This window comes from Bufo gargarizans, chromosome 2, assembly GCF_014858855.1.
Source record: "Bufo gargarizans isolate SCDJY-AF-19 chromosome 2, ASM1485885v1, whole genome shotgun sequence".
Lineage (NCBI taxonomy): Eukaryota > Metazoa > Chordata > Amphibia > Anura > Bufonidae > Bufo > Bufo gargarizans.
Window position 1 is genome coordinate 236,784,324 of NC_058081.1, and position 13,308 is coordinate 236,797,631.

General features: G+C 41.2%; 1 protein-coding gene across 11 annotated transcripts in view; it reads left to right on the forward strand.

The window, feature by feature from the left end:
- CACNA2D1 (calcium voltage-gated channel auxiliary subunit alpha2delta 1) overlaps positions 1–13,308 on the forward strand; it is an 840,216-nt gene that overhangs the window by 329,693 nt on the left and 497,215 nt on the right. For all 11 annotated transcript variants that reach the window (XM_044280115.1, XM_044280114.1, XM_044280117.1 and 8 more), the window contains exon 4: positions 10,238–10,297. In XM_044280115.1, the coding sequence (XP_044136050.1) occupies positions 10,238–10,297 (60 nt within the window). The remainder of the gene's footprint in view (positions 1–10,237; positions 10,298–13,308) is intronic.

The window sequence follows — 13,308 nt, forward strand, 5'->3', positions numbered from 1 at the left end:
GTTACCATTAAACATAGGAAAAGATATTGGGGGCATTTATTATATATTATACTCCTCTTTTTGGTGTATTAATGTTGCATATTTTGATTTTTTGCGGCAAAATCTGCAACTTTTTGCTGCTCAGATCACTTTTCCAGAGTGCCAACAAAATGGGGCGGGCAAGAGGGCGGGCCGCCAGGCCTGTCTCATTTATTATTTTCCATGCCAGTTTTGGTAGGAAGCTGGCATAGATTTTAATATGTCACAAGACCTGCTGGAGGAAGCGCCAAAGTTATGTAGAGGTTTGCACCTCCACATACCTTTGGCGCATCCTCCGGCAGCGCAGATGGACTAAGACTGGCGTCTAATTCGCTGGCTTTAATACATATCCCCCATAATTTCCTAAATTGAGTACTACATGCTGTCTGCATTTGTTAACACGTTGATGTAATATTTTATATTGTCAAATTAAGCTACTTATATATTCTTTATAGACTAGCATTCAAAATATTCTTTTCACTTTTCATCTTGTAATGCTGTGCTCTCAAGAGGGAACTAGATGTGTGACTGGAATAGACAGGAAAGTTGCATATCACCGGCTTAGCAGGCTGAAATGTCTAGATGTCAGGAAGTTATTTAAGAAAGCATATAAAAGATAGCAGTATTAATAGATGGGGCTGTCTATGGTCTGCTTTTGTTGTGTCTTATCAATTGACAAGTCTCAGTAGCCCTGTGGCTTTGGAGAAGATAAAACGAGAGGCGTTGTCTATTATATGAAGAATAGCTTTATTGAATGTGAATATTTTACTGATCTGATAACATTATTGGAGATTTTACTGGTCTTATGGATATGGAGAAAATTTAAGCAGAATGTCAAGACTGCAAGACACATAGCAGTAAGTTTCAACTACACAATCCATACAGAATTTGCCTGACAAAGAGGATTCTTCGCCCTCGAAACGTGTATCAAAATAAAAACACTTTTAAGCATTATACTTACCTGCATAAGCAGCCTTCCGAGGGAGTGCGCCACAAATCGGGACCGTTCTATTCTTGTTTCCTTAAGCTGACTTCATGACCTAAGCATATGTCACTATGCCTGCAGAGGGACTGTGGCTGCCACTACCCCAATTCCGCTCACTTTGCAGGATAGACAAACAGCCGTAAATAAAGTGTTGTGTCTCACACAACATGAAAAGATAACCTAACTATACATAGCTCACATATAGGACGATTCTGCACATGTGGTGCTGCCTCTTTTTCTTATACAGATAAATCAGAGGGATATCTTATATGGCACATCTCTTACAATCCCAAGCACATTTACTCCACTCTCCACCTCCCCTGAGCAGGTATGTGTGCCAAATATCTTACCCCATCTTACCGTTGCTGACCTGGCGGTCAGGACCAGTGTGCTCTCATCTGTCACCAGTAGCTGGTGCCTTCTGCTGTCCCACTCCTATGTCGCAGGCCATGGCCTATGCTCTTCTTCCTGGTCTGTCCCCTAGGGTGCAAGTGCACTCGGTCTTGGCCTTTTAAAAGGGCAGCGTGCACATATCCAAATCCTTTCTAAGCCTGTAGCTGGTTGTCCCTGGGTATTTCTAGTGGGAGAAAGCCTGTTCTAGTTAACCAGTCAAATTGTGCTGTTCTAATAGAAGTAAAAGACCCCCCTGCGCTCCTATTGTTTAGATGTGTCAGTCTACCTATAGAGGGAGACTCCGCTGCTGAATGTCTGGCAAGGAACTATTGTCCTCCTTAAATTGTGGTATATTAATAGTATATCACCCGTGGGTGATGTGGGACATAAGCGCTGGTGGACACAGTAAACCAACTTTTTTTTTGTTTGCGTTTATTGGCCCATCATTTATTCTTTGAAAAAAAAAGTTCTGTCTGCCAGTGTACCATCCTCTCGCCTGTTTACCAACTCTGATACCCTCTGCCTGCCCTGACCTCAGAATAGTTTCACAAATATGCATGAACTCCACCTGCCCAAACCTCAGCTTGTTTCCTGACTACCAGTGCTGCCTGATCCTTTATTGCTTTTCACTGGTGTCTCTGGCCCCATGGATCAGCTGTCAACTACACCAAGACTATTCCAGGAGGAAGCAGACTGTCTGGCTATGTACAGCAAAGTCCATATCCCTGAAGTCTATTATAAGTAACATAGAGAGTAAAAATGGTTGAGCATAGAGATGAGCGGACCCGTGATTGTTCAGGTTTGGCCGAACTTCGGGTAAAAGTTCGGGACCCGAACTTGATCCGAACTCCATTGAAGTCAATGGGAACCTGAACTTTGGTGCACTAAAATGGCTGTAAAATAGTTGTAATAAGGGCTAGAGGGCTGCAAAAGGAAGCAAAATGGGGATAATAGTAGGACAATTGCCCTGCAAACAAATGTGGATAGGGAAATGATTTAAAATAACATAGAATAGAAAAAAATTAATAAAAAAATAATCTTGAACTAGGAGGCGGAGGTCCAAGTGGAGTAGGAGGTAGAGGAGGGGGTGGACGTGGTGAAAGCGGCAGTGGAGGAGGTAGCCAACACTGTTTTGGAGTGTTTTTTGTATTATAATAATAGCTGGGTGCAGCCTGTATACTTGTCTACTCAGCACAAGGTACGGACAAGTCCTGTGTGATCCATGCATGGTTCATTTTAATAAACAAGAGCTTGTCCACATTGGCTGTGGACAGGCAGCTGCGCTTGTCTGTGATCACCCCCTCTGCCGTGCTAAACACACATTCAGAGAATACACTGGCAACAGGGCAGGCCAGCACCTCCAAGGCGTAAAGGGAAAGCTCAGGCCATGTGCCCAATTTGGAGACCCAGAAGTTGAATGGGGCAGACCCATCAGTCTGTACGTGTAGGCGTGTGCACATATACTGTTCCACCATGTTGCTGAAATGCTGCCTCCTGCTAAGACTTCCGTATCAGCTTGTGGTGCTGGGTGTTGTGGCGTACTGACAAAGCTTTTCCACATTTCGGCCATGCTAACCCTCACTTCTGAAGTGCTGGCAGTGGCCCAGCTGCGTTGGCGACTTCTTCCTCCTCCTCCTCTGCCTTCGCCTTGTGCTTCCACTGAGCCCCTGCTGTCAGGTAGGAATTCCATCAGTAACGCGTCTACCAGTGTGCACTTGTACTTGCACATCTTCTGATCATGTTCCAGTAACGGCATTAAGGACAGCACATTGTCCTGGTATTGGGGATCCAGCAGTAGTCAGCACTGGCTGGAATGTGGGCAACTCGGCGGTTGTTCTGCAGGCACTGCTGCCTGTAGTCACTGCAGAAACCTCTGCACCACCAAATTCAACACACACGCCAGACAAGGGATGTGCGTCAAACAGGCTAGGCCTAGAACTGCTAAAAGATTTAGCCCATTATCGCACACCACCAACCACTCTTCGGTCTGTTGTTCTATGCCCATCCACATCTCCTGCGCTGTGTTTTTTCCCCAAACAGATGAGTTTCAAAAAAGCCTGCTGTCCTTTTCCCCTGGCCGTGCAGGTGTTACACTGACCGGATCAGGAGACGGTAGATGAAGAAGCGGAGTAGGAGGAGGCAACGAGAAACGTCCTGCAATCATCGGTGGTGGTAGGACATGCGCCAAACTGCTATCTGCCTCATGCCCAGCCGACACTGCATTTACCCATTTGTCCAGTTAGGGAGATATACTGTAACATCCCTGCCCTTGCTTACTGATCCACGTATGGGTGGACCTTGCTACAATTTGTCTGCCACTTGGTTGTGCAGGGCAGAGATGGCTTGCCTGCAAAAGTAGTGTCGGCTGGGAACCACATACTATGGGACAGCCACCGACATAAGGTTTTTAAAAGTCTCTGTCTCCACCAGACGGAATGACAGCATTTCAAAGGCCAGGAATTTTTAAATGCTGGCATTCAGGGCCAGGGATCAGGGGTGGGTAGGGGGATACTTCCTATTTCTCTCCAGTGTTTGGGGGATGGACAGCTAAACGCTTCCATGGGTTAGTGTGAAGATGTTTGGTGACTGTGGTGGAGGTGGTTTTTGTTTCTGCCACATCCTATGTTTGCGAGGTGGCAGGTGCTACTGTCACTGCAGAGGGGGAGGCCGCAGCTGAAGAGGGATCAAGAGAAGCCTGAGATCTTTTGTGGTTTTTCAGGTGTGTACTCAACTGCAGCTCGTGCTTTGCATTTAGATGCCTGGTCATGCAGGTGGTGCTCAGGTTTAGAACATTTATGTCTCGCTTCAGGCTCTGATTGCACAGCATGCAAACCACTTGAGTCTTGTCATCAGCATATTGTCTGAAGAACTGCCATGCCAGGGAACTCCGTGGAGCTGGCTTTGGTGTGCTTACAGTGGGCAGCAGCAGGCGTACTAGCTAGGGAACGGCCACTCTGCTTTTGCACCCTGCTCACTCATTTGCTGTGCGGCTGGCGCTATGCGTCCCCCACCTTTTCCTCCGAACTGCACACGTCACTCGCATGACCTTGCTTCCAAGTGGGGTCTAGGACCTCATCATCCTCCACATCATCTTCCACACACTCTTCACCCCTGACCCTCCTTGCCGGCCTGCACACTGCAAAAAGCCGCAGCACCTGTGTTTCATCATCATCAGAGACGTGCTGGGGTGGTCCTCCCATGTCCACATACTGAAGCATAAGTTGTTCGGCATCAGTGCACTTAATCTCTTCCACTTCTGGGGCAGGGCTAAGTAGATGGCTGATGGAAACCCTGCCAGCAGAGTCATCAAAAAGCTTAAGAAACTGCTGCATGAGTTGGGGCTCAGACTGCTTGGCTGATTTGCAAGGAGGTGAGGTGAAAGACTGATGCCCATGGGCTACAGGTGCCAACTCTGCACTTTCAGCAGGGGACCGGGTGGGAGACAGTGTGAAAGAACTGGAGGCACTGTCAGCCATCCAATCTACTACCGCCTCTACTTGTTCTGGCCTCACCATTTGTACACCAGTATTCAGGCCTACAAAATGACGCTTAATGTCCTAAACATTATTTAATGTTCTCATTCTTTGAGGTCAGCCACCGAACTAACAGACAGATTAACTGTATTAATTTTCCTGGCACGTATGCAGTGCAGGTGTACTTCACACCAAAAATGGGTAAATGTCACCCACCGATCTATCAGATGAATTAACTATATTATTTTCCCTGTCACGTATGCAGTGCAGGTGTACCTCACACCAAAAATGGGTATATGTCACCGGCCGAACTAACAGACAGATTAACTATATTAATTTCCCTGTCATGGATGCAGTGCAAGTGTAGCTCACACCAAAAATGTGCATATGTCACCCACCAGTCTAACAGACAGATTATATTAATTTTCCTGGCACGTATGCAGTGCAGGTGTACCTCACACCAAAAATGGGTAAATGTCACCCACCGATCTAACAGATGGATTAACTATATTATTTTCCCTGTCACGTATGCAGTGCAAGTGTAGCTCACACCAAAAATGTGCATATGTCACCCACCAATCTAACAGACAGATTAAATATATTAATTTCCCAATCACGAATGCAGTGCGGTTGTACCTCACACCAAAAATGGGTATATGTCACCCACCGATCTAACAGACAGATTATATTAATTCCCCTGTCATGTATGCAGTGCAGGTGTACCTCACACAAAAAATGGGTATATGTCACCCACCGATCTAACAGACAGATTATATTAATTCCCCTGTCATGTATGCAGTGCAGGTGTACCTCACACAAAAAATGGGTATATGTCACACACCGATCTAACAGACGGATTAACTATATTAATTTCCCTGTCACGTATAAAGGGCACACGTATCTCACATAAAAAATGGGTATATGTCAACCACCGAACTAACAGACAATTATATTTTTGTGTCAGGGGTGCAAAGATGGTGCATTGCACCCACAAAAAATCACTATAGGTCACCCACAGAATTAACAGCCAGATTACTTATTATATTTCTGTCAGGGGTGCAAAGCTGGTGTATTGCACCCACAAAAAAATCACTATAGGTCACCCACAGAATAAATAGCCAGATGAAATTCCTAACACTCTCCATCACTTCAGCTGCCTGCTTTCTGTCCTCGCACTACTCAGAGCTGATGGACAGTTCTACACTTGTATAGAGGCTGGGTCACATGATGCACCAGCCAATAACAGCCATGCCATTTCTAGGCATGGCTGTAATGGCTTCTAAGTGCCCACAGCTTAAAAACTGGTTGATTGTCTGCCCTGCAGCCTTTCAACAAGCTTCATTAATTGCCCGAACACCAAACTCGAACCTGAACTTTTGTGGCAAAGTTCGGGTTCCAGTCCGGGTACCCAAACTCGCAAAGTTCAGTACAGACCAGAACTTTGAAGTTCGGGTTCGCTCAACACTATTTGAGTATTTAAGTTATAGCTAAATGACTAAATGAACTTGTAAAAAATTTGATAGTCAGAATATTGTTTATTGATTTATTTATTTAGGATATAATAAGTTATCAAATTATATATCTGTTATATTATTTTATGTAGTCTCTGCCTGTTTGTGCATATGGAACATAGAAGTTAAGAATGCAATGCCATACCTAGCATTGTTCATGATAATTTTTCACTTGATATGACCAGAAAGCTACATCTTTTAGCAACATTAATTACAAATATTTCTTGAGTTGCAATAAGTAGTAGTGGGCCATAAAAATGGTGCTTGCACTAAATGCTCTGATTAACAAATCAATTTTTCCAGTTGTATAACTGTAATAAACTGCAATAGAGGCATTAACCCCTAGAGGACCTTTTTTGCATTTCCTTTTTTTACTCCCCGCCTTCCCAGAGACATACCTTTTTACATTTTTCTGTTCATATTCTGTTCACAAAATAAGGTCTTATTTTGCAGGACAAGTTGTACTTTGTAATAGCACTATTTTATATTGCATATGCTGTAGTGGGGAGCTGGAAAAAAAATTCCAAATGGGGTAAAACAGAAAAAAAAAAAAAAGCAACTTTGGCAATTTTATGGGAGTTATTTATGGTGCTCCCTAAGCTGTAAAATTGACCTGTTACTTTCATTTTCCAGGTCTGTACAATTGCAAAATACCACACTTGTATAGTTTTTCATTTTAATACTGAAAAACATTGAAAAAAAACATTTTTTTCTTTTCATTGCCATATTCTGACCCCTATAACTTTTTTGTGGTTTGTGTAAGGAGCTGTATGAGGGGATCTGTATTTTTCATTGATACCATTTTTAAGTGTGACTTTTTGATCATTTTTATTATATATTTTTTCAGGTGAAGCGGAAAAAAAATGGCAAATTGGCTATTTTGTGTCCCATTACTCCATTCACTGTGTGGGACAAATATTGTTATATTTTAATAGTATAGGCGTTTTCACACATGGCAATGCCCATTATGTTTTTTTTTATTGGTTATGTATTTTTATTTTGGGGAAAGTGGGGTGATTTGAATTTTTATATATATTTTTTTATATTTAAAAAAATTTTTTTTGTTTTTTAAGTCACCCTGGGTGACTATAACTAGCAATCATTAGAATGCCCATCATAGAACACTTAATTTACAATATACCAATACAATGCTGCCAACTGCTGGCCTATATTGGTATATTCTATTAACAGCTTCCCGGATTTTGTTCCAGACTGCTCAGATGCCATGTTCACATTTGACCATTGCATCCGAAGGGTTAAATATATGAGATCAGCGATAGGGCTGATTGCATACATCCGCTGCGGGTCTCTGCTGTTTCAAACAGCAGAAACCCAGCGGCTATGGCGCCCGCTGCCATCTTCAAAATGGCAACTTCCACTGTACATTTATGGAGGAGGTCACCAAGGAATTAAATAGGTTTTATAGGACTTAGATAGATATTGATGTCCTCAGGATAGTTCATCAGGATAACATGGGTTGGGATCCAACACTCCTACCAACACTCCTACCGATCAGCTGATCACTTGAATGGGAGTTATCCTGCAGTATCCCAGCCCAGATACTACAGAGTCGATGAAGCATACAACTGATTGGTGGGGTGTCAGGAGTCAAGTCCACACAGAATAGCTAAAACATTAAAGGGGTTGTGTCACTTCAGTAAGTAGCATTTATCATGTAGAGAAAGTTAATACAAGGCAGTTACTAATATATTGTGATTGTCCATATTGCTTCATTTGCTGTCCGGATTCATTTTTCCATCACGTTATACAGTGCTCGTTTTTGTGGTTACTACCATCCTGCAGTCCATCTGTGCCAATTGTGCTTGCACACTATAAGAAAAGGTGCGATCTCTAGAGTGGCCGGGACTGTGAGTGCACATAGGCTAGTGCTTTTTCCAATAGTGTGCAAGCATGACCACCACAAAAAAAAAAAAAAGTCATATCAGGTATCGTCATGTCTGAAAATGTCTGAACAATTATTATCTTTTTTTTTTATTCCTTTGCGGTGAACGCAATAACGGATAACATGAAAAACACACGATTTGCCGTCACCTTTACCCCCCAAATTGAATAACAGTGATCAAAAAGTCGTATGTACCACAAAAATGCTACCAATAATAACTACAGTTTGTCCATTAAAAAACAAGCCCTTATACAGCCCTGTGGATCGAAATTTTGAAAAGTTATGACTATCAGAAAATGGCGATGTGTAGAATTTATTTTATTTTTTTTCAAAGATTTTCATTTTTTTTAAAGTAGTAAAAATAAAAACTATAGATGTTTAATATTGCCGTATTCATTTTGAGCTGCAGAATAAGGAAGGCATGTCATTTTTAGAACACAGTGAACGCTGTGACGTCATTACCCCAAAAACCTTGGCGGAATTTATATATATATATTTTTTCTATTTAACCATGCAAAGATTCTTTATTTTTCATTTTCCAATTACAGACATGGTAAATGAAATGGTGCCCTTAATATACACAACATATCCGGCAACAAATAAGTCTTTATATGGCTATATAAAACAAACAAAAAAAAAAAATATGGCTATTGGAATGTGGGGAGGAAAACATGAAAATGTAAAAGAAAAAATAGGCCCAGTACTTAAAGGTTTAAGGAGGTTAATATTTCTAAAATGCTGATTTTGTCTATATTTACACCCATTCTTTCCAGTATTGAAGAATATTTTAACCAATATCTGACAGCTTTTAAGCAAGGTTTTAAAAGGTCAACATATCCATCAGTGGTGCACACACATAGTAAACTCCTGTAAAATTGTCCATTGATTTTTTTTTTCTCTTGAAACTGCCTTAAACAGTGGGACGTACTGCTTCCTATTCAGCAAGTTAATGATTTAACAGACTGTTCGATAACCTGCTCTGCAGGACGTTATTGTCTAAATAGGGTATCCTAAAAAGTGAGCACATCATATGTGAGGCTCTGCAAGTACAGGAGAGATGTATCTACCCGTATTTATTCACTCTGATTTCGAAAAGTATTTTCTTTTAATAGGCAACTGAAATATACTCTTTGTTCATTGAATTACTTAGATAAATATATTTAAATGAATAATTTTCATATTAATATTTTGAGGATGCAACATTTCCAATATTATTAATAAAAAAAAAAAATGTCCAGCATGATGGTCACAAATTGTCACATGTAAATTCTAATCTGCAGATCAGATAAAAATTGCAAAATCTATCCACAAAGTCCTATTTGTGTATGTAGGGCATGTGTTTTAGATGTACAGTATGCCTAGGGTTTTAACCTGTTGTACATGTTCACAAGAGTACACACCATGGGACAGATTTGCCAAGCCTATAGATGGTGCAAACTTAGACAGGCTGTCTAGACCTGCATCAGACACTTTTGTCTAGCTCTACCATAGACACTTTTGTCTAGCTCTATGCAGCTACCGGTTGGCCTTCTTTAAAAAAAAAATTTACACCAGATTTGTGGTGTAATTTTAGTGCAAAGCATGCATATTAGGACACACACCTTTTATTTTAATCCACACCCTTCCTGCTAAGCCACACCCTTTTTTGATCAAGTGAGGGAAAAATTGGAGAAACCTTAATTGTGCTAAATGCTCCAAAATGCACCAATCTGCATCTCTTTATAGACATATTCTAGACGCAGGCACATTTGTAAACCTGTCTCTAGGGGGTACTTGCCGTATTCTCATGCTGTGCTTTTAATAGATTCAGCACAATGTATGATCATAGCCTTGGAGGAACTTTGATGTAATATATTTGAATTATGGGGCACTTGGCTTCTGAACAATAAGAAACACTGCTTTATTGTGTATATAAAGTATTTAATATATGCAAACTACTTTTTGTTTCTTGCAGCATCTTGCAGAAAAAGCAGAAGAGATACAAGGATCACATCAATATAGGGACGTTTTTGCGGTATGTTTTACACATTTAATAATAAAGAGAATTTTATTTTATTTTTTTCATGACGAATCCATAAGTTTATGGACCAGCATTGATTGTATGTTTTGTTTTTCCGTTTGCAGATTATTATATCTTTCTTTTGAATATTATGAATATTATTATTTTTTTTATTATTTTGATAACTTTTTTGTGGCTTGAGAACACACAGTGTAGCCATTTATTTAACATTATTCCCCTGTAGTTTCACTGTGCCATTGTTACATTTGTATTTTGAAGTCAGTTAGGATAAAATAAAATGGATAAAACAACTTTAAGCGGTTGTCTGGGTTCAGAGCTGAACCTAGGTATAACCCCTTCTTCCCTCACTATGGGTATGCTAGGTGGAGACTTCTGCCTAGCAGTGATCCCGGTGACATCACCTGCACTAATAGGCGGTCGCTGCCCTAGCTTGTAAAAACAGGGTAGGGCAGCGCTATAGATCTCCCATTAGTGCAAGTGACATCACTGGGATCAAAACAGCCCTTGACCTGTGCGATTCAGCACAGGAGAAGTGGGAGCATCGGAGTGTGAAATGATGAATGATGAATGAGGAAAGAAGGGGTTATGTCTGGGTTCAACTCTGAACCTGGACAACCCCTTAAAAAATGTAAAAAATTATAGTTAACTGTAAATGTTGTAGGGATGTATTTTCAGTTGTTTAGTATAAATCACAGAAAAAATGCACCACACGGATATGCCACTGACTATACTGGCTAGTCATAAATGCAGATATTAAAAGCTGAGACTTTTGCCAATATATTCCTGTCAGGAAGATATCGGAGCCGGAGCCGGATGTATTTTCAGTTGTTTAGTCCATAACTCAGTATTTTAAGCTTCAAACTTAAGTTTAGCATAGACTGAAAAGGTCTCTGGAAGATGTCAGTACAGAATAATTGTTAAACTGACAGAGGTTATATCTGCGTGTTGTGCTTTGGGCAGTTTTCTAGCTAATGGTTGCACTCTTTTCAATCCTAATTACACAGCGCCTCAATCATCTACTATTGCTCTTTGTTTCCCTCTGGATCACTTATAAATATTCACTGCAGATGAATACAAAATGTTCATTCTATGTAGAAAAGGTGTAAATATGTGTAGTAAATAAGGACACATTGGTATATATTTCATAACACAACATTGTTATTCTATTTTTCCATAATTTAATGATACCGTTGAGATTATTTGCGTGTGTTATTAGTCCTATTATGACACTGGACCACTGCCAACAGTTCAACAGGCCTCAAGCACAAAGCAGAGAGGCTGTAAGCCGACATAGGGTTCCCATATAAGGCCATACAAAGCTCTTGGGTGACATATGTACAAAGCTGTTCTTCTCTAGAAAAGTTTGACATATTGGGCATCCAGTGGTATACAGTATATCACAGTTTTTTATTGTTAAAATATCCCTCTAGGCCTCTATATGAAATTGAAGACATACAGATATACAGTACAGACCAAAAGTTTGGACACACCTTCTCATTCAAAGTGTTTTCTTTATTTTCATGACTATGAAAATTGTAGCTTTCCACTGAAGGCATCAAAACTATGAATTAACACATGTGGAATTATATACAGTATAGACCAAAAGTTTGGACACACCTTCTCATTCAAAGTGTTTTCTTTATTTTCATGACTATGAAAATTGTAGATTCACACTGAAGGCATCAAAACTATGACTTAACACATGTGGAATTATATACATAACAAAAAAGTGTGAAACAACTGAAAATATGTCATATTCTAGGTTCTTCAAAGTAGCCACCTTTTGCTTTGATTACTGCTTTGCACACTCTTGGCATTCTCTTGATGAGCTTAGAGAGGTAGTCACCTGAAATGGTTTTCACTTCACAGGTGTGCCCTGTCAGGTTTAATAAGTGGGATTTCTTGCCTTATAAATGGGGTTGGGACCATCAGTTGCGTTGTGGAGAAGTCAGGTGGATACACAGCTGATAGTCCTACTGAATAGACTGTTAGAATTTGTATTATGGCAAGAAAAAAGCAGCTAAGTAAAGAAAAACGAGTGGCCATCATTACTTTAAGAAATGAAGGTCCGTCAGTCCGAAAAATTGTGAAAACTTTGAAAGTGTCCCCAAGTGCAGTCACAAAACCCATCACGCGCTACAAAGAAACTGTCTCACATGCGGACCGCCCCAGGAAAGGAAGACCAAGAGTCACTTCTGCTGCGGAGGATAAGTTCATCCGAGTCACCAGCCTCAGAAATCGTAGGTTAACAGCAGCTCAGATTAGAGACCAGGTCAATTCCACACAGAGTTCTAGCAGCAGACACATCTCTAGAACAACTGTTAAGAGGAGACTGTGTAAATCAGGCCTTCATGGTAGAATATCTGCTAGGAAACCACTGCTAAGGACAGGCAACAAGCAGAAGAGACTTGTTTGGGCTAAAGAACACAAGGAATGGACATTAGACCAGTGGAAATCTGTGCTTTGGTCTGATGAGTCCAAATTTGAGATCTTTGGTTCCAACCACCGTGTCTTTGTGCGACGCAGAAAAGGTGAACGGATGGACTCTACATGCCTGGTTCCCACCGTGAAGCATGGAGGAGGAGGTGTGATGATGTGAGGGTGCTTTGCTGGTGACACTGTTGGGGATTTATTCAAAATTGAAGGCATGCTGAACCAGCATGGCTACCACAGCATCTTTCAGCGGCATGCTATTCCATCCGGTTTGCGTTTAGTTGGACCATCATTTATTTTTCAACAGGACAATGACACCAAACACACCTCCAGGCTGTGTAAGGGCTATTTGACCATGAAGTAGAGTGATGGGGTGCTACGCCAGATGACCTGGCCTCCACAGTAACCGGACCTGAACCCAATCAAGATGGTTTGGGGTGAGCTGGACCGCAGAGTGAAGGCGAAAGGGCCAACAAGTGTTAAGCATCTCTGGGAACTCCTTCAAGACTGTTGGAATACCATTTCAGGTGACTACCTCTCTAAGCTCATCAAGAGAATGCCAAGAGTGTGCA